The sequence below is a fragment of the Perna viridis genome, chromosome 5 (assembly GCF_037379345.1).
Source record: "Perna viridis isolate PV_CMFRI_1.1 ecotype Kerala chromosome 5, ASM3737934v1, whole genome shotgun sequence".
Lineage (NCBI taxonomy): Eukaryota > Metazoa > Mollusca > Bivalvia > Mytilida > Mytilidae > Perna > Perna viridis.
The window spans coordinates 31,495,362-31,517,005 of record NC_142449.1 but is presented as its reverse complement, the minus strand read 5'-3'; the positions used below and the strand labels follow the sequence as shown (position 1 = coordinate 31,517,005).

At 35.1% G+C, this 21,644-nt stretch overlaps 2 protein-coding genes across 3 annotated transcripts in view; one reads left to right on the top strand and one right to left on the bottom strand.

The window, feature by feature from the left end:
- Nucleotides 1-3,087: 3,087 nt before the first annotated feature.
- Nucleotides 3,088-3,939, top strand: LOC148617072 (uncharacterized). The gene has a single exon (XM_088585107.1). It carries the CDS (start codon nt 3,088-3,090, stop codon nt 3,937-3,939), a length of 852 nt encoding a protein of 283 aa, XP_088441233.1.
- A 2,008-nt stretch (nt 3,940-5,947) lies between these two features.
- Nucleotides 5,948-21,644, bottom strand: part of LOC148617071 (uncharacterized) — a 36,208-nt gene continuing 20,511 nt past the window's right edge. The window contains exon 5 of one of the 2 annotated variants that reach the window (XM_088584369.1): nt 5,948-6,008. In XM_088584369.1, the coding sequence (XP_088440495.1) occupies nt 5,974-6,008 (35 nt within the window). In that variant the 3' untranslated portion in view covers nt 5,948-5,973. Of the gene's footprint in view, nt 6,009-8,398; nt 8,479-21,644 lie in introns of those variants that run through there. The other variant, XR_015922386.1, reaches the window with a different exon arrangement.

The window sequence follows — 21,644 nt, the reverse complement described above, 5'->3', positions numbered from 1 at the left end:
TGTAATTAATCTTGTTTACAATCGCAGCATCTCATACATTATGTATTTCAATGGGCGGTTCCTAAAAACACACATAAGAAATGGCGGACTAGCAAAATATGAACAACAAACTAGCCATGTGTAGAATGAGCTGTACATGTGAGTTAGATCAATAAAATTTCTCTAAAATGCAAATAAATATCATAAATGATGATAAATCATTGTAAAACCTTATCATAATTATGAAAACATTAGGTTCAAATGGGCAAAATCAAGTTTTTTCATAAAACCAAGGCTCGGTTTTACCAGGGCAATAATAAACATGACTTTTCCACTTATCAGGTTAATTTCCTTTTATATCTACCGAATGTGTGTCTCTCCTTATGATAAATCCAAATTTTACAACTTTCTTAATCGATATATCACAATTTCACTATTAATCGCTAGAAATTACATTTTGAAAAAGTTGTGTTTAAAATCTTAAAGTCATATAGAAATTTTTAACATGGCGGCAGCCCGAAGATTGAGGCCCCTGGGTCTGCTCAACAACGTCAGCCATGTTGGGTTAAATCCTAGTACAGTGAAGGTCTAAAACACGGAGGGAACCTTAATAATAATATTTTCTAAAAACTTTTACTTGAGTAGATAGATATTATTAATACCTTTCAGAATCCGTTTTGATTTTGATTAAAGGTATAGTAATTTTAATATATGTGTTTTCAACCCTTACGTGTTTTAGACCCTCCCCAAAGACATCTCGTCCCACGTAATGTTCGGTCCTTGACCACTGAGTTCATAAAAAAGAGAACAAAACAATTCGACCACTCGGACCGTGCATTTCGACAAAAAAAGACAACTAGGACTACAAAAAAGCAATTGGGACCATAAAGAGCATGTTAAAATTGTCAAAAAATGCGAGTGTAACGATATGATAATTAACTTCCATTCAACAAATGGGGATATTTTTTGAAAAAAGTTTGCTGCGTATTTCCACTTGTTCCTGACAGCCGCAAACACAAATTAAATGCATGAATCCCATAACTCCTGTTGATCCTGTCCATAGTGTGCAGGCACACATTTGGGGTATGGGTACGTACTAGTCTAATTAAAATTAGCCCCTCCGATTTTTATTTGTTTCGCGTACATCAAAAATAAAAATACGCAAGGTCTAATTTTATTAGACTGGGGTACGTACGTGGATATAACAGGGATACAAAATCGAGGCGGTACATACCGAGACTGGTAAGTCGATTTTTATGGCAAGCTGAAGTGGACAAAAAGCCATATTTTTAATATTAAAAAACGATTTTTTAATGTTAGAAATTGATTTTTTAACATAAGAAATTTAATTGGAAATATCAGAAAATGAATTTCTTATATTCAAAAATCATTTTTCAATAGGAGAGTTCTTCGTGATGTCATCACTTACCTGTGATTTGGTTTTGGTTGGTAAAAAATCCATTGAGTGGCATAGGGTATCAACTTTAATTCGATCATAACTTTTTCATTTTTAAAGATAATTGAAAAATTCTATTGATTTCCAACATTGCAAATAAAATTCTTTTTATCCATGGAATTTTTAAATAAATATTCAGTAATTAGACTATATGTACATAAGATTTTAATTATAATTTTATGCAAAAATTGACGTTTACATATAAATATCACTACAATTTTTTTTTTTCAAGTAAAACGGTTATAAATTCACATACATAATATGAATTACTTTATCTAAATGAAACATTTTTCAGAACCAAAATTGGATATAAAATGAGAAAGTTATATAGTTTTGTTTAATTGTTTATTTGCCAACTAATTTGACACTTAATGTTATGCATATTATATGACATCACTAATGAGACTGGCGAACTCTCCATTATAAAAAAATCCTTTTTTTAATATTAGAATCTCGTTAAATTTGGTAATATTAGAAAATGAGTTTTCGATATTAAAAAACCATTTCTTAATATAAGAAATTCACTTTCTGATATTAAAAATTCATTTTCTAATGCTTAAAAAATCAATTTTTAATATGAAACAAAAATCGAACTTTTATTTTTTATATTAAAAATTGAATTTCTAATGTTAAAACATGATTCTTTTAATATCAAAAATTTTTTTTAATACAAAAATAGGGCTTTGGCTTGCCATAGACTTAAAGGTCATGTTTAAATAAAAAATGAGTGATTTTTATCCGTGCCGATTTTGTACTGTATTTCGTACAAAACACCGTATTTAAGGTATATTTCTTCTCCACTATTGCACCATTGCACGGTGTCCTATGAGATGCATTATATGTAGATGGTAACTGGGTACCTTGCGGCCCCAGGCTAAAACACAAGGTTTTGGAAGAGACTAGGCTCCGAACTGCACGGCATTCCAGGCCCACCGATGTGTAAATATGCCCTGTTGCCTGCAAACCTATTCCCCAAATATGGATAAATAGTATCACTGCCTTGTGATGGACTGTTTTTAGTCAAAGGCTACAGGAAACAACCCAGACAGAAAACCGAGGAGATGACAACGTTAGCAGGGTAATGCATTCATCTGTGAAAAGGATAACCCAGAGAGAAAACCCGGTCCACCAGTGCGGAGGTTTGTCATGGGGCTAACAACTCCATACTGTAAAAACCAAAATCGTTACAGAAACTGCAGGAAATTTCAATTCGACGGATCCAACTGTGAACTCTGGCCACGCTGATGGCAGTATGACCACAAACAGTGTAAATAAGAGTCTACTAGGACCCAAAACCAACATTAAGGTAGGAACACGGAATGTTCAAACCTTGTTTGAGCCATCCAAAACAGTTCAGGCCACTACAGAAATGAAACGCTACAATCTAGATCTTCTAGGTGTGTGTGAAACCCATTGGACAGGATCAGGAAGGAGTAGAGCTAATGATGGAACAGTCATCCTACACTCAGGACACCAAGATAGACACATGCATGGAGTTGATTTGCTCATTACCAAGGAGAAAGCAAACACCTTAATGGAATGGGAACCAATCAGCGACAGATTATTGCTTGCTAGATTTAATTCCAAATACAGCAAACTTACAATCTTACAGTGTTACGCACCAACAAATGATGCGAATCAGGAAGTAAAAGATGAATTGTACGAACAGCTGCAATCAACATGATGTCCTTCTGGTTATAGGCGATTTCAATGCTAAAGTGGGTAGTGACAACACCACATGTGAGAAAACTATAGGAAGACATAGATGTGGAACCATCAACGACAATAGGGAGAAACTAGTCAATACTTTCCAACCCAATAATTTGATTGTAGGTAACACCATCATCCCACATAAGAATATCCATAAACTTACTTTGAAACCACCAGATGGCAGAACAGTCAACCAGATCGACTATGTTATAATCAACGGCAAATGGAGGAGATCCGTGAAAGATGTAAGAGTTTATCGAGGAGCTGACATTAACTCTGACCACTACCTTGTTGCAGCAGCGTTAAAACTTAAGATAAGAAAGAATCAGGCAAGCCAACAAACAAAGAAAATCGACATTCATAAGCTAAGATCAGATGATACTGCAAGGAAATTCCAAATAGAACTAAGGAATAGATTTGATGCGCTATCGGCTGATGCAGAAAATGTACCAACAGAATGGGACAATATCAAAACAGTATACACTGAAACAGCAGAAAAGGTTCTTGGCTTTAAAAAGAATAGTTCGGAAGAGTGGAAAACAACTGAAACTCTGGTAAAGATTGATAAGAGAAAAACTATCAAAGGAAAGATGCTAGGTGCCAAATCAATCAGGCTGGTAGAAAAGCTACAGAAAGAATACAAAGAAGCTGACAAAAATGTGAAAAAGAGCACCAAACAAGACCAGAAAACTTCCTCGACCAACAAGCAGAGGAAGCTGAAGCTGCTGCAAATAAAAGGGAGATGGGAAAAGTATACAAGATCACCAAAACTCTCTGTAAAAACAACAGTATAGGCTTCTCCAATGTTAAAAACAAGCAGGGGACAATACTTACCAGCGAACAAGATCAAGCCGACAGATGGGTCAAACACTTCCAGGAGGCACTTAACCACCCAGCACCTCAAGAAAATGTCAACATTAAATTACCAGAAAATATGTTAGATATCAACCTAGATCCACCGTGTGAAGTCGAAGTCAGAAAGGCCTTATCATGGCTTAAGAATGGGAAAGCTCCAGGAAATGACAAGATCCACTCAGAACTACTAAAAACAGACATTACAACATCCACTAAGGTTCTTACAAATCTATTCAGGAAAATATGAAATACTGACACCATCCCCAGTGATTGGAGTAAAGGTCTAATTGTAAAATTACCAAAGAATGGGGATCTGCAAGTATGTGACAATTGGGAGGTATCACCTTATTGTCAACCCCCAGTAAAGTCTTCTGTAAAATACTACTATCTAGAATAGAACCATACACCGACCAGAAACTCCGAGAAGAACAAGCCGGATTTCGAAGAGGCAGAGGATGTGTAGACCAGATCTTCACTCTGAGTGTGCAGTGTCATCCTAAATAACAGCACATCTGATTGGTTCCAGGTCGAGTCAGGAGTAAGACAGGGTTGCATCATCTCACCTATTCTCTTTCTCCTGACCATTGACTGGGTAATGAGGAAAACAACAGACAGACCGAGAGGGATACAATGGGACCTGATGTCACACCTTGAAGACTTCGATTTCGCTGATGACCTAGCCATTCTCTCCACAAACTTTAAGAATATGCAAGATAAATCAGACAACCTAAACAAATGTTCCCGCCAAACAGGCCTTAACATCAGTACTACAGTACCTGAACCGATCCGTGAATCAAAAATTCCGATCGATCATCGATCACCGATCAGTTTCTGGTCGGTCATAGATCCGTCAAACCGACCCATTTAACTGGTGATCGCATCACGTGACCACAGAGCGGTCAATGTATTTTACGGTTTTTGTTGAGTTCTTTGTCGATTTTACAAATATTTATATAATGTAATATATTTAAACATTAATTTAAACTTTTATTTTACATTGCTTTTATTCAACACAGATCCTACATCATTTTACATAACAAAACTGCGATCAGATCGGTCACCGGTCATCGGTCATCGATCCTTCGGCGATCAATTAGCCAACGGTCATCGATCTGTCCAATATTCGCGCGGATCGGTTCAGGGACTGTACGAAAACAAAAGCAATGAAAATCAAAGCCAACTCTTCATCAAAGATCAATATCGGAAATACTTCAATAGAGTTTGTAGAAGAATATACCTACTTAGGAATCTTGATCAGCACTGACAGCGCTGCGCAAAAGAACATCAAAGCTAAACTAGGGAAAGCACGGACAGCATTTTCCATCCTGCGTCCTATCTGGAGAAAACTAAGATCAAACTCTTCAACATTAATGTGAAATCAGTTTTACTACATGGACCTGAGTGCTAGAGAATCATCCAAAGCGACCGGAAGAAAATTGAGAGTTTTTACTATGGATGCCTACGGAAGATATGCAAAATCTTTTGGCCGAACAAAATATCAAATATCAAACTGCTCCAAAAACAAATTGCAAGAACATCAACATCGAGATCAAAGAAAGGATGGACCAGCAACGGTTACCTAAAGATGCCCTCAGATGGACCCCACCTGGAAGGCGGAAGCCTGGTAGGCCAAAAACAACTTGGCGAAGAACAGTGGAGGCTGAGCTGAAACAGGGTGGATATACGTGGGGAGAAGCCCAGAAGATAGTCAAAAACAGACCCAGGTGGTGGGAAACAATTGCAGCCTTATGTCTCACCGGGGACAAAGAGGATTAGATAGATAGGTAGACTATTATCTTTAGAATAATTAAGCGAACGAAGATTCGGTGGAAATCAAAGAAGTATATCCCAATGCTAAAGCCTTAACAGGACAAACATAACAAAGAACAAATCTTTTTACAGGTTTTTCTAAGCTGTTGTTAAGCGTGTCTTTCAGATCTTTCATACCAGAAGTGGACTTCCATCAGCTAAGGTCAATTAAAAGTTAAATACACCCGTTCCTCAGAATCTGAAAAGAGAACGAAAAAGAAAATATAAATTATGTCATATTCGCTGAACTGCAATAGTTTCATTAAGTATTTTGATACATGAACATGTTGTATGTAATGACTGTTATTATATTTTTGTAGGTTTTATTGTAGGTTTGTGTGGCCCTTGTTGTTATTGATTTACCGTTTCAGAACTTTTCATGTTGTACAGAAGTGAAGAGTAACGACATCTAAATCGAAGAGGCTTTTAATTTAACAAAAAACCCTTTTTTTTAATTTTATACTACTTGTTTTCTAACTTTCATCGAAGGAATTTATTTGGTTAGATGTTGATGTTGTAAGTTATGACAATTGTCAATGATTGCCTCATTATAAGTATCAACCGTTAGCTTCTTCCCATTTTATTTGCCCATATACACTTCCATTGTCTGGGTGGGCACATTTTTTATGGGGCCAATGTTTCTGAAAAAGGGAAAATAGCTTAACACTTGAAGCTATACTTAAGCTGAAACAAAACTATAACAATGTATTTTAAAAATCTATAATCAAGTTGCATTTAGTAAGTTTATTTTAATATATCTTGAAATGTTCCACAGTTAATATATGTAGAATCATAGTTACTGAAATGTTCCACAGTTAATATATGTAGAATCATAGTTACTTTCGGTTTTGATTCAATATCAAATGGAATTGAATTTCTCTCTTTGTGGTGAAATTGTCAGCATCAAAATCGACAGAAACTGTCATTCTGTTTCTTGAAAATCCACGTAAGAAATATTCATTTATTTTGATGTACATATATTTTTGACTTTTTCTTTGCAAACTTAATATTGTACCGAACTAAATAAGGTTTGAACGTGACGTCATTTTTATTCAAATCTCTAGAGATGACCAAGTTACGCCACAATCACCTTCTCACAATGCTTTTTTAAAAGATATTTTTGAATGTCTTGTTATGAGATAGTGCACGATCAAAGGAAACCATTACAGACTACAGATAACTCTATTCTATTCTGAATGCAGTAAAATAACGCACGACCAACTGATACATGTAATCCAAGCTATTAAATGTCAGTAGGTTAAAGTTGTTTTTAATTATATGTAAAAAAAAGTATGTTTCTTAGAAAAGTACAACTTGTCAACCAATCACCAAAATAGACTACAATCATAGTGAAGCTCAAATTACTAAAACGAACACAAAATGGTAAGAGTTTGAAATGTCGTTGACAGACAATCATCATGTCTTGCAATTTAGGGCCGAAACAAGTGATGTTATTAGACGAATCAAATGCTGCAAACAATGTAATTTTCTACGATAGGTTTAGAAAGGTTTGGAACACATTTACATTTTTCAATTAAAACGTTATTATTTTTTTCAGATAACTGTCAATGATTATAAATGATAATAAATTTTATTCAATTAGATAATGGTGTTTTATCGGATGTTCCCGTTGTAATACATTTTGATAATTCGAACTGTCTCGGGCCTTCTCCCACCAAAACGTTACAGCACAAATATCAATCCGTGCATTACAGAATTTATGATTCATGTTGGAAATAGCAATAATAAAAGGAGAAAATCTTTACAACAAATCAATTATAGTTAATAACAAAGAAAATGATCATTTGTGCTAAAAACGCTTGAAGTTTAAACAAGTTCCGCCCACATGTTTAGCTCCCGGCAATCCAAATTACGGAAATAATACCGAAGAGTCTGCAGTAGGATTATTCAAATACGTAATGATAAAACAAATCATAGCCTAAACGTGATAACATGAAGCAGAGATGAAACACAATTTTTATGACAACCGTTTAACTGCATTCGTAATATGATATTACATACATCCCATCTTACTATCAAGCGATAGAAATGAACGTGAACAATTAAATAATTCAAGCATTGCAACGTAGACATGAATGTTAATGGCCGCTTGATTGAAAAATAGGGGTGATATATGTCTCATGGTTATATCGAGTGAAAACATTAACTGTTACACTACACGTGGAAGACTAATCAAGGAATCTAAATTTAAGATTCTAGCGGAAATAAAAAAAAATGTTATCCAGGGACAAAGACCAGACATGGCAAACAGACAAACACAACAACAACAAAAAACAAATAATAGTAGTAATAACTAAAATAATACATACAAATAACAAAAGAAATGAGCTACTCCACGAAAAACTAAGAGCATGTACCAGGTGCACCGGTAGGGAAAGTGTCTTATGCTTTTCTAGAAACATGTGAAGTAACATTGCAATAATGTACAAAGAATGTTTCCTTGGAATAAGTACATTTAATCAAGGGAACCAAGGTTCTATCAGAAATCAAAAGATTGTAATCCTGAAATGCGATGAAGTCATTCCTTGTCATTATGGCTTCGAGTGATATGTTATTTTTACATTTTACCTTTATGGCCCCGTTTAGCCTTGTAACGAACTTTCTTTACTGAGTCTACTTTTTTGGGATTACACTGTCCTATCGACCTCCTGAAAAGTAGCCATATGTTACACATACATTATAAACTAATGTGAACTATAAAGATGTTCGTTTAAACACATCCACCTATATGGATATTCAGTCGAAAAAAGATTTTATTATTATGTGTAATGTTAAAGAAGTTCAATCTGAAAAAAAATAATCGTACATTTCCAACAGACAAATTATACGTCCTAAATGAGTATAGACAATGAATTAATTTCTCAATAACAAACAGATAAATGAATATAGTGTCCAAACAAATAATGAATTTCATTTTTCGAAAATATTCATAAGATGACAAAAATATCAAGTAAGAATTTATGTTTTATTCGGGACAAAAGGATTGAATGAGTCTATGAAGCAAACCATATGACAGAACGGATAAACAGACGATAAAAAACCGACAAATTGAAGGTAAAATAGTTATCAATTGTATTAACCAAATTGTTAAGTAGCAGTCTTTGTAAGAATCCTGCAAATTATGTAAAATGTGATACACCCCAACAAAAAACATTTTTAATTTTGTTATCAAGTTGCTTTATAGTTTTAAATGATAAAATATGTAATTATTCATTCAAACCTGTCTGCTTTTAGGATTTAATTTTAACTGAAAATTCAATAGTTTCTTTAACATACTAGTGACATTTACAGAGTTGTTTTCGTTGATTTTAAATTCTACAGTGCATTCTATATAATTTGTTTATCTCTTATGAACAAAGATTCTATGAAGGGCCATATTTACTTTTCTGTTTACCTAAGCATTTTAAATAAAATATCAAAAATAAAAATATATAGGCTTTCCAAACCATATGTATCACTTTTTGCATGATTCTTAGCTAGAGTGTTCATTAAGTATCTATTTACTTCCCTTTTGGGTTTTGTTCATGACGCGTACAAACACACCCTTATTCGTATTTAATTATGGTATGTTTTATTTATTTATTTCGGTAAGGTTTAAATATGTGTTGAAGTGAAATAAACGCATATGATAATATTGAATTTGACACTTTTTTTTACATCATCACTTTTTTTCTAGTATTTGTTTGGCTTGTTTGCTTTTATTTTTAATTTTTTATGTATTGTTTTTACTTGTATTAATTATACACGGCCATGGATATATTTTGATTTGAAAGGTCATTTTAACCATTATGCGATCAAAAAACTCACCGTTTCTCTTGTGTTCTATAAGCTCCCGAATATGATGAATAACACATTATTGCCTAATAGTAGGCAGTGTACCATGGGACATGACAATTATAAGTTTCTGTTTTTTGTTTTTTTTATTTATCTGTTTTTGTTTTTGTTTTATTAGTGAATTCAACATCAAGTTATGTAGTTGTTTCATTCTTCTTTGATTGAACGTTCTATGTCAAATTAATGGCTTTTTTGCATCAATTTGCAGATGGGATATTTAAGTACCAGTCCACATGAACTTCAGACACTACCAATGTTAAAGTGATTCACGGTGTAGAAAAACCAACCCAACAAACAGTCTATATATGCTACACATTCACATGACGATAATCGTTTCTGCATTCAGATCTACTCCTTTTAGAAAATCATACATTTATCTCCCACTAAAACCAAATGAGTGTGTTGGTGGCTTAAAAACCACAGGGTTGTGATATGCGTCTAGTGCAGTAGTGATCGAACGTCTCTAGATCGCTACTGACGCTGGCTAGTCTACTTGTAGACGAAAAGGGGAGCAGCGTAAGCAGAAGCCTTCCTCTGCCAGTACATAGCCTCTACACTACCAAGACTCCTTCAATTTGCCTCCCCGAGGTAACACACGGTAACTTGGGTCTAGTACTCAAGGCTAACATGAAGGGGACCTCGGAGTAACAAGGACCCTAGCGGTGCAGAGTGCAGGCCCACCTATGGGTTAAATAGATCGCTGCCTTGTGATGGACTGTTGAGTCAAAGGCTACGGGAGACAACCCAGACAGAAAACGATGGTCAGACTGGGATCAAACCTTTGGAAGGGAACCTGTCTAGGAGAGGAAACTCTGAGGTAAAACCCGGCTAGAAAGGAGTCGTCACCCATGGTAGGGAACCTATCTAGGAGAGCAAAACTCTGATACAAAAGCATGTGAGGGACTTGCTGACCACCACATTAAAATAAAGCTGAAGCTAGAGGGCCAACCCCCCCACTAGTGGATACAAATGGTTACAGAAACGATTACAGTAAAAGTCATTCCTCGGACTCGTCAACGACTAGAGAAAGAGGACCAAACCAAACATCGAGGACAGCAAATGACGCGAAAGCCGATGAAGTTGTTCTCACCAAAATAACCAACAACCATAGGCACTTGGAATGTTAGAACAATGTATCAAAGTGGCAAAAGCTTGCAAATTGCGAATATGCAACGAAATGGATAGATACAATATCGAAATTCTAGGACTCAGCGAAGTAAGACGGAATACAGCTGGAATGACAACACTATCTTCAGGTCATACAGTCATATTCTCAGGAAATCCAAATGAAGACGACACACATGACAAAGGCGTCGGATTCATGTTTCCAAAGAAAGCCAAGAAATCGCTTTCGGAGTGGAATCCAATATCTGCAAGAGTGATATCAGCTAGATTTGACACTCGATTCCAGAAAACAACATTTATACAGGTGTATGCACCAACAAACACCGCAGACGAAGATGATAAAAATGACTTCTACAACCTATTACAATCAGTTGTTGATGCCGTTCCTAAAAGAGACATCCTTATCATCTTAGGAGATCTGAATGCCAAAGTAGGTGATGACAGAGGAGGTAGAGAAAGGGAGATAGGACCACATGGAATAGGGCAAATGAATGAGAACGGAGAGATGTTTGCTGACTTTTGCGCTATAAACAGTCTAGTAATTGGCGGTACTTGGTTTCCACATAAATCTTGTCATAAAACCACCTGGATTTCACCATCTGGAGACACTGAAAACCAAATAGACCACATAACAATATGCCGTCGATGGAGATCTTCATTACAAGATGTACGAACAAAACGTGGAGCAGACGCAGCATCAGATCACCACCTTGTAATTGGAAAAATTAAACTCAAGCTTTTAACAACAAAGAAAGGAGAGACTACAAAAAGGAAGTTAAATGTTGAGAAGTTTAAAGATCAGAAAGTGAAAGAAAACTTCCAAATTACACTCAGGAACAGATTTAGTACTTTATTAAATCTTGACAACGAAGAAATGAACAATGATATTAATGACATCTGGAACTCGACAAAGACAGCCATTCTGGAAGCATGCGAAGAAACAGTTGGTTTCATTCAAGTGAAAAGAAAGAAATGGATGTCAGATCAAACATGGGATACAATATCTGAAAGAAGGGAAATAAAAGAAAAGTTGATGAGTGCCAAAACCAGACAGCAAAAGAAAAACCTGCAAGACCTTTACAGCGCAAAAGACAGAGAAGTGAAGAAAAGCTGTAAAAGAGATAAAAGAAACCATGCTGAAAAGTTAGCAGTAGAAGCTGAAAACGCCTGCTTAAAAGGAGACATCAAAACATTGTATAACATCACAAGACAACTCAGTGGAAAGATCTCTCAAAATGAAAATTTACCAGTCAAAGATAAAAACAACAATACCCTCACAAAGCTAGAAGATCAGCTTGACAGATGGAAAGAACACTTTAGTGAGGTATTGAACAGACCACCACCAACAAATCCACCAATACTTGAAGAAGGTCCAACACTTAATATAGAGACTGACAAAATTACCGAAAATGAAGTAAGAAAAGCCCTAAAACATCTTAAGAATGGGAAAGCAGCGGGAATCGATGGCATACCACCAGAAGCCCTCAAGTCCATGAATGACACTACCATTCAATATCTTCTTGGGCTATTAAACCAGATATGGGAAAAAGAAAAAATTCCAAAAGACTGGCAAAAGGGACTCTTGGTAAAACTACCTAAAAAGGGGGACAAATCCATTTGCAACAACTGGAGAGGAATAACTCTTTTGTCCATTCCTAGTAAAATCCTATGCAGTATAATCTTACAAAGAATGAAAGAAGAGATTGATAGCAAGCTGAGAGATGAACAAGCTGGATTTAGACAAGAACGATCATGTGTCGACCAGATTGCCACACTCAGAATAATTATTGAGCAAACGATCGAATGGCAGTCATCCCTATATCTAAACTTTATTGACTTTCAGAAAGCATTTGACAGCATAGATCATCAGGTCTTGTGGAACATTCTAGGACACTATGGGATTCCACCTAAGATTATTTCCATGATTAAGTTACTGTATGAAGAATTCTCTTGTCAGGTCATACATGCTGGTACATTGACGGATCCTTTCCCTGTAACAACTCGCGTAAGGCAAGGATGCATTCTCTCTCCCCTTCTCTTTCTCATAGTCATCGACTGGATAGCAACAACAGCTTACAACGACCCTCATGGTATACAATGGACACTAACATCTCGTCTAGAAGACCTCGAATTTGCAGACGACATATGCACACTATCGCATCGTCTTCAAGATTCCCAACACCAGGTCAACCATCTCGAAGAAACTGCTAAAAGAACAGGATTGTATATCAACACAGCCAAAACCAAAGCCATGAGAATCCAACAAAACCAGATGGATCCAATATTGGTAAATAACCAACAGATAGAGAATGTAGATAAATTTACGTACCTTGGAAGTGTCATGAGTACAACTGGAGGCACTGACAAAGATGTACAAGCCAGAAAGATGAAAGCATTACAGGCTTTTTCCATTCTAAAGCCAGTATGGAAAAGTAGAACACTGCGAACGGCTACTAAGATCAGAATTTTCAACAGCAATGTTAAGTCTGTCCTTTTATATGGTTGCGAGACCTGGAGAGAAACAGAAAACATCATGAAATCTATACAAGTCTTTGTTAACAAGTGCCTAAGAAATATACTGAATATCAGATGACCAGAAAAAATAACAAACAAGAAACTCTGGCAAAGAACAAAACAACAACCAATAGAAAACACCATTCGAACCCGAAAATGGAAATGGATTGGTCATACTTTAAGGAAGAACAATAAAAACACTACAAAGCAAGCTTTAGATTGGAATCCCCAAGGGCAAAGAAAAAGAGGAAGACCAAAGAACACCTGGAGGAGGGGTTTGAACTCTGAACTGAAGAGAGTAGGACTAACGTGGAAGAATTGTAACACCATCGCCCAAAACCGAAGCGAATGGAGAGAAACTGTAGTCGCCCTATGTCCACCTATGGACGAAATGGAATAAATCATCAATCATCAAAACCAAATGAAATCTAATCCAGAACGATAACTCTTGCAAAGTGCAAATTTCATGTACAATCTATATAATTTCTATTTCAAAAGTGCAACAACCAAACGAAAAACTAAAACTGGTTATGTGATCGGTAATTGTTTCTGAGCAAGAAATAAAATTGAATTCGGTAGGTTTTTGGCATGCATGAATGATGCATGAATCACATTCTGTCTGATTTTTATAAAGACTGCTACTAAACAGTCAAATGACCCTTAAAAATGATTATTTGATAGGATGAACCTTTTAAATGATATGGTAAGTGCACAAGTTTAGTTTAAGGTGAATGATTGATATTTATTTTAATGTCAATCTTATCACAATATCATGCAGAAATTTATCCATAGTTTAAGATTCTTTCTGTAATCCTAAGATGCAGTTAAGTAAAACAAACCTCTCAGGCACTTGATTAAGAACAAAATATTCGATATCAGTGAAACTACTGTATACGATAGGAGAGTAAATACAGACATGCTCTCTTCCTGTGCTGCTTCACAAATTTTAATATTGAAATAGGTCAAGAAATGAATGAAAGCAAACAATTGGAAGTTATGTATGCTAATAAATGTTCCGACGAAAATGTCGTCAGGCAACTAAATACTGAAAATCAGTAAAAGAAACCTTTTCTATCGTTAAATTATTTGTTATCCTAAATTGCAGTTTAGGATATTAATGTCCAGCTTCCAATGCTGGAACCACTACGTTATGGTGTATCCATCAGCACCATGAAAACTGATTTATTCAACGGGTCATAGTTTTCCTTTCCTCGTTTGTCTAGCCCGGACTTGGCCTATTATGAGCAACTCGGCGGGTGTTTCTAGAAAAGCAGAGGACGCTTACCCTACCGGTGCACCTGGTCCATGCTCCCAGTTTTTAGTGGCGTCCGAGTTGCTCATTTACTTTTGTTACTTTGTATGTATGATTTCAGTTACTTTATGTTCTTTATTGTGTATGCCTGTTTTCCATGTCTGGTCTTTGTTCCTGGAATACATTCTTTTGATTACCGTTATAACCTTGGTTCCCTTGATTGCTCTTTCATTTCAATATTGTCACTACGTGCATGATTTCATTTCAAATAGTCATTACTGGCTTGGTACCATTTTAATTTTGTCAAACAACTTTGTTTTTCTGAGCACTATTTAGTCGCCTTATACGACAAGCTTAGCGCTGCTGCAGGCCTATTCTTTTAACACCCGGACCTGCACGGAGCAAGGAAAACTATGACCCGTTGAATAAATCAGTTTTCACGGTGCTGATGGATACACCATAACGATCCATGAGTTCATGATGACGAACATAAAACTTTTGTAGTGATGACTTCAATCTTGTAGCAACATAACCCTGTTCCAGAAGCCCATTCGTTAGAGTTCTAGCGCGATACAAAAAGTCTGCGTAGTTTCGGCAAGCTCTGGCATAACGTATGAGTTGTGATATGAACACACCATACGCAGGAGCCGAAGGGATGTTACCACAGATGAAAGGAAAGTTGACAATTCTGAATGAACGTTTGTTGTAAAGTTTGGTCAATAGTTTTCCTTTACCATCGATTTCTAAGTGTCAGCTATATATCAGCTATAAAGTCAGCCTCATAATAGTGAAGGAATATGTCAGTAAGTAAAGGAGCACAATTTGTTCCCATTGGAATGCCGACCGTTTGTTGAAAAACACGTCCACCACACTGGACAAATATGTTGTCGATTAAAAATTCCAGCATTTTGTAAACATCTTCCTCTGTATATTTGGAAGATGATTTAGAATTATTTCTTACAAAGTATGAGGAATCTCTACCAAGAACTATATATTTGTATCTAGGTGTACCATCTTTTTTGGAAAAACAACGATGTATAATGTTTTTAAGTCGGGATTTTAACTGAGTATTGGGAATAGAAGTATACAGTGTTGAAAAATCATAGGTTTTAATGCTGTTATATCCAGATAATAGTCTTGAACTTATTGTCCCCAAAAGAACTTTCGAATTTTTCAGGATCCACATTGAATTAATACCACTACGGGAGTAACAAGTGTTGTGGTAGGACTGCAGACCCTCTTTGACAGTTGTGAATATAGAAGTTAAAAGTTGTGAAAGAGGTTTGGTGGTACATTTTGCAGATCCAGCTATGGAACGTTGTTTGTATGGATTCTTGTGAAGTTTAGGAATCCAGTACATAGACGGTTAATCACAATTATCGTCCTTGGTAGAGAGACCAAAAGAGGATAGCACAGATTTATGGTTTTCCACAATCTCTTCTTCGGAGAGAGTGGTAGCAGTATAGGTCTTATCACTGCTATTATTTTCTACGTCTACCTCTGATAATAAACATTGGATATAAAACGTTTTGCAGACAAAACAATGTTGTTTTGGGCTTTGTCTGCTGGTACGACAACATACTTGTCATGTATAGTTGACAATGTTTTTGCTACATCGGGGTCTTTGAAAAATGATGTAGCCTTGGCACTCATTGACCTACTTAAAACTTTCATTCGTTTCAAAATTATTTAATTAATTATAGTAGATATATCCAAGGAGCTATATATAAATCCTTGATACATTGAATTGTCAATAATAAATAAAATCATTAAAATGTCCAAGTGTTACTCCATCAAAAAGGTTTTTCCAACTATTCAAATAGAGTATTCAGCATTTTTTTCTCATGGAAACAGACTTAAAACAAGGTTTTCCATAAGTTTCACACATATTTGACTTGTTGCGCCGTGAAAAAAAAACCCTGATAAAAACCTCCAGTTTTCAGACTAAATCTCCAGTTTTGAAGGAATGACTTTATCACATGTATGATTTGGGACATACCCCTTTAACAATAAGGACATGCAAATAAACATTTATCAAACAAATAGACCATTAGGATATTCAAATTATAAATACCATTCCTAATAATTTTTTTTTTAAAATGCGTGGCACAAAATGGACATTGACTTCCAGTTATTTTTGTAGAGCTTGTATTTATTTCAAACATTTATGTTCATGAAGGTCGAAGTATATTTATTCATGACATTTGCCCCCTTATTTTCATGAAAATTGATGTTTGAATCACAGGAAACTTTTACTTGCTGAACAAAAGGATAGGACCTTAAGTTTAATTGCCTATATGTATAACTTATCTGTGCTGCATATTTCAGTCATAATCACTGGTAAAAAAGAAGCCAACTTTCTTAAATTTGACAAAACCAGGTAGTAAATTACCCATTCCACGTGAAAACAAGTGTCTGCACAACAGTAGACGACCCCATGTAATATCATTTGTGTCTATGTTTTCAGAATTCCTGAAGATGTGGTGGGTCTACGTTAGACCAGGCATTAGACATTTGAAAAAAAAATCAATATCGTACTGGATTTTAGCTATTTTGCTACATTTGACTTTACTCAACGAAAACTATCTGAGAATTCTAATATGGTAATGTTGCTGTACTACATTAAGTCCTTAACGAATATATAATAATTGATTGGTAATTTACTATTTTAAAGTTTAGAATTTCAGTCTAGCAGGGGGCCAAAACACTCGTAAGTGTACCTCCTCTTTGATATTCTTAAATATTTGCACTTTTCAAGTAGCTGTCATTGAATCGTTATATCAAACATTTTAAAACTCAATATTAGCTTTTAACACTTACATTGAATATCTAGATTTAAGGTTTTGAACGAACTATTCTTAATATCATTAAACGCTTCAATGATGTGTTGCCCAGAATCTTCACAACGGAGGTCATTTTTGTAGTATGTGTAGGTAGGCCCGTCTTTTGTATGATTGACTATATTTTTCTGGATCCGGTTTTGTAGAAGTAGATAAAAGATTCAGAGTTTTCATCTATTTCCATGGAGATTTTCAGATTCTTTGACTCTGACAAAGTATATAGGCTTCCATTTGAAGATCCTACTCCATTTAATTTGACTGTTTTGATGGTCGCTGGATCTTAAAACGCATGGGAGAAGCCAAGATAAGAAATTAAAATCAATTTTCAAAATTAAAAATATTTTATCACGAAATATGCACAAAAAGTCACTACAATCTACATACTGTCGGTCATTGGACTTGTAGATATGAAAATTGTACTTCTTCATATTTATTATTTTTCCAAACACCATGTTTGATTGAATGATTATTGTTTAAGGGGCATATGGTAGACATTTCATGCAGTATTGGACAAGAACGATTTACAAATCTAACAATTTTGAACTAGTCAGACACACTCAGCCAGATTTTTTTGTGTCACCGGACACATAATTCTAACTCCGAGACAACAAGTCGTCATTCTATCCCCATAAGTACCGCATGTTTGGCAGAGTAGCAGTGACTATCAATTTCAGTAAACTTGGTAAATATGAAAATGGTCTTTTCTATCCTCGAACACAAGCTAATTTTAATACTAAAATTGCAAGCATATATATATCTTTTGTTTTCCACTAATTTGGTTTATTTTTATTTTTTAACGGAATAATTAAAAGAAAAATGAAGTATAGTATTTAGTATATTGACTAAATTTATGATGCCATGGCGCTAAATGACTTTGTAGAAAAACTTGTATATTATATACACCATGATTCACCAACTGTCTGATTCGTACAGGGAATAGTCCTTAAGTGTCATTTTCTGTAAAAGAATAATCATGGGAACTAAGTTATAGCGGTTATCAAAAGAATGTAATCCAGGGACAAAGATCAGACATGGAAAACAGATATACATAAAAAAGCTGTATTTTCGTTACGTGCTGTTGTTTTCTTCCTGTATATGTCAAGGAGGTTAGTTATATGCATATAGCAATTGAAGTGCATATAAATAGTTACAGGTCTGACATATTCTATCAAAGAAGATCCTTTTATGCTAAATGTTAGATGTCAATGAGCATGTGTGGAGTATACTTAATGATCACTTCCGCTAGAAAAAAAAATGTTGTTCTACCCAATCCCCATCTCGCAGAACTGGAGATCTAGCTTGCTCACAAATGGTCTATTTGGAGTTTAAGATTATCAGAAGATTTAGAGTGAGAGTGATACACGTAAGTGTGTTTTGGTTGAACGAAATAAAGTCTTTTGAATAAAAATAATGAAGCAACATATTAAAATTTTACATTAACACTTAATTGTTTCTTTCATTTATTTCCTTTTCATTTCTTTTTCTAATAAAATATTATTTTATTTCCATGCTCTTTTCAATTACTAGTATACTAATGTTTACTTAGAATTTCTTTTTTTGTCTTCATGATCTATCTTAGTATTCACCTGTTTCTATTCCCTTTTGTTGTAATCTTAGTAGCCCCAACGTGGAAAATGGGCACGGCATTTGTTTATTAGAAGAACCATTCTACAAGCTTTAACTTAGATAAAGGAAACGCAAATAATTTAGGAATAAATCGAATGTATGTAATCCTATCACATTACAAAAACAAATTAATCATCTGTGTCTATATTTAGCCAAGACCATACTGAAAGTATATAAAGTGTAAAACCTCAAAGAAGGTTAATATATTCAAGCATTATTTCAAAAGAAGAAAACATATGCTCTTATGTGTTTGGTTAATAGTTTAATTATAAAAAGAGTAAAACATATCATATTGATCAATATTCAATTTCATGCGTTGTTGCCATCATATGTTTTGGTTCACTTTGGAATTTTTAGCGGATAGAAATATTTTGTCCAGATATTTTACGTAAAAAACATCGATTATGATCAAACTCACAACCCTTCATTGAATTGAATCAATTCCTCATGTCACTTAAAGCATGTAAGTGAGACCGGTTTAATATACAATATAGGGAAGACAAAAGCCATAGTTGATGTGAAATCATTACACACGTTAAATGAACATATAATTAGTCAAACGATGCATTTCTTTAAAGTAAACTACAGGCTGAAATATTTGCACCATTGCGTATTCTGTAAAGCATTTAAAATTTCAATTTATTCATTTGACTTGCAAGATTTAGTATTGTACTCACCTAAAGCAGCAGCCATGAACCAGGTAAAAGGTAGATAAAGTAACACGAATTCATATAAAGACTTACTAATACATGAAGTGTAGGAATAGATACCCTCCTTATCATAAAGATGGGAAAACACACTTATTGTGTGACTTCCCGGTCAGGCACAATTTAGAATGTTCATACCGTACTTTAAAAAATACGATAGATAGATGTGCCCAAGGACAATCGTCGTCTTGGGCCAAGGCTAGCTGTATTGGTCCTAGGCAACGAGACAACAAGAGTCGTAAAACTAGGTCTTTTAACTTTACATGCAGGTATACATGTATTAGCAAATAATTTGCTGAATGGATCCCAAAAACGATACCCTGCAGAACTTGAAATTAAAGATAATACATAAACAACGCTCTTACCTTGATTTTAAACATATGTTCGAAATAAACACCACTAACCACTCGATTACAGTTTGAATGATACATGCATATGATTATTTTGATTTTCAAATTATTAACTTTCATCATATGTGCAGTACTTCCTCAGAGTATTCTGCTTAGAGGGCTTACATCCTAGCGTTTATAAGATATGTTAGAGCCTTAACTAATTATGTGATTTTCGAAAACGCCGGTGTGATCTTTTCATGCGACTTATTAATCAATAATACAAGAACATGCATCTTAAAAGCTCTGTTAAAAAGTTATTCTGCCGCTACTGATATCAAGGTTTTATCGCAAATTAGTTCAATACAACAGACATAATAATGAGGAAGTGGTCTTTTTACTTTTTACTTCAAAATTTAGCTGACTGCTCTTTTATTCCTTTCGACTATTTGTTTACACGACACAAACTTAAACCGGATCTATAATGGCCACTGTAGAAGCGGGAGGTTTGGCGAGCCAATAAAAGTTTTTTTGAGAGAGTAATCAAGGGAACCAAGGTTATAGCGGTAAGCAAAAGACTGTAACCTAGGGACAAAGAACAGACATGGAAAACAGATATACACAACAAAGAACATAAAGTAATTAAAATCATACATACAATGTAACAAAAGCAGATGAGCAACTCTGACTCCACTAAAAACTCATGACTCATCATTTCATATTGAAATGACTGTACCAATTTCATTATCTTTGGATTAGCTTCCCATACAGTAAGACATTTGTCACAAAGAGATGGGATCCTCCTCGAGTTAGTAGATAGTTCCTGGGTACCTGGGTTAACTAGTCCCATAGTTGCACGGCGTGAATGGCCCACGGGTATGTGGATATGCCATGATGCAAACCTAATTTCCAACTATGTGTCAGATAGTATCACTGCATTGTGGGAAACTTTGGAAAGCTAAAGGCTAAGGGAAAAACCAAGACAGACAACACGGTTAGAAGAGGGTCACAGCCTTGTTGAGAAAAGAAAGAGACGAGCACTCTGAACAGAAGAATAATCTAAGAGAGGAATACTCTAAAATCAAATTATCGGACTGTTATCGTTCGTAAGCCTGGGAAGGCCACTAACTAGTGGAAGGAAACCATATACAAATCACCTTGGTCCAGTGGGTTGGATGTAAGGCAAGGGGTAGTCTCTCCTTCCCGCAAAACGAAGCTAATTAAGGAAACAAGGAATGTTTTTGGTGTATCAGAATACAAGCAGAACTCTGTACATATGACTGGGATCAGCGGAAGCCAAACGAAAGCTGGTCTCTTGAAGAGTATCCTGAATACAAGAACAAAACTTAAATTAGGCTAATGGAATGTTTGTATTATGTTATTACTACGCAAAATGAAAAACAACACAATAGGCGTAATTGAATGTAAATTGACAGTTTGGTAAGAACACGACTAGAAGAGAAAAAAAACAAGACTTCACTATGAAAGACAGGACATTAAGAAGGATTTGCAATCTTATTCAGTAAACAAGCTTCAATATTATCCTACTAACGAACGGTAATAAGAGAGCGAATTAACACCAAATAA

Excerpts from the sequence above, each read along its gene's own strand:
- LOC148617072 (XM_088585107.1), top strand. The coding sequence starts at position 3,088 with ATGAATTGTACGAACAGCTGCAATCAACATGATGTCCTTCTGGTTATA.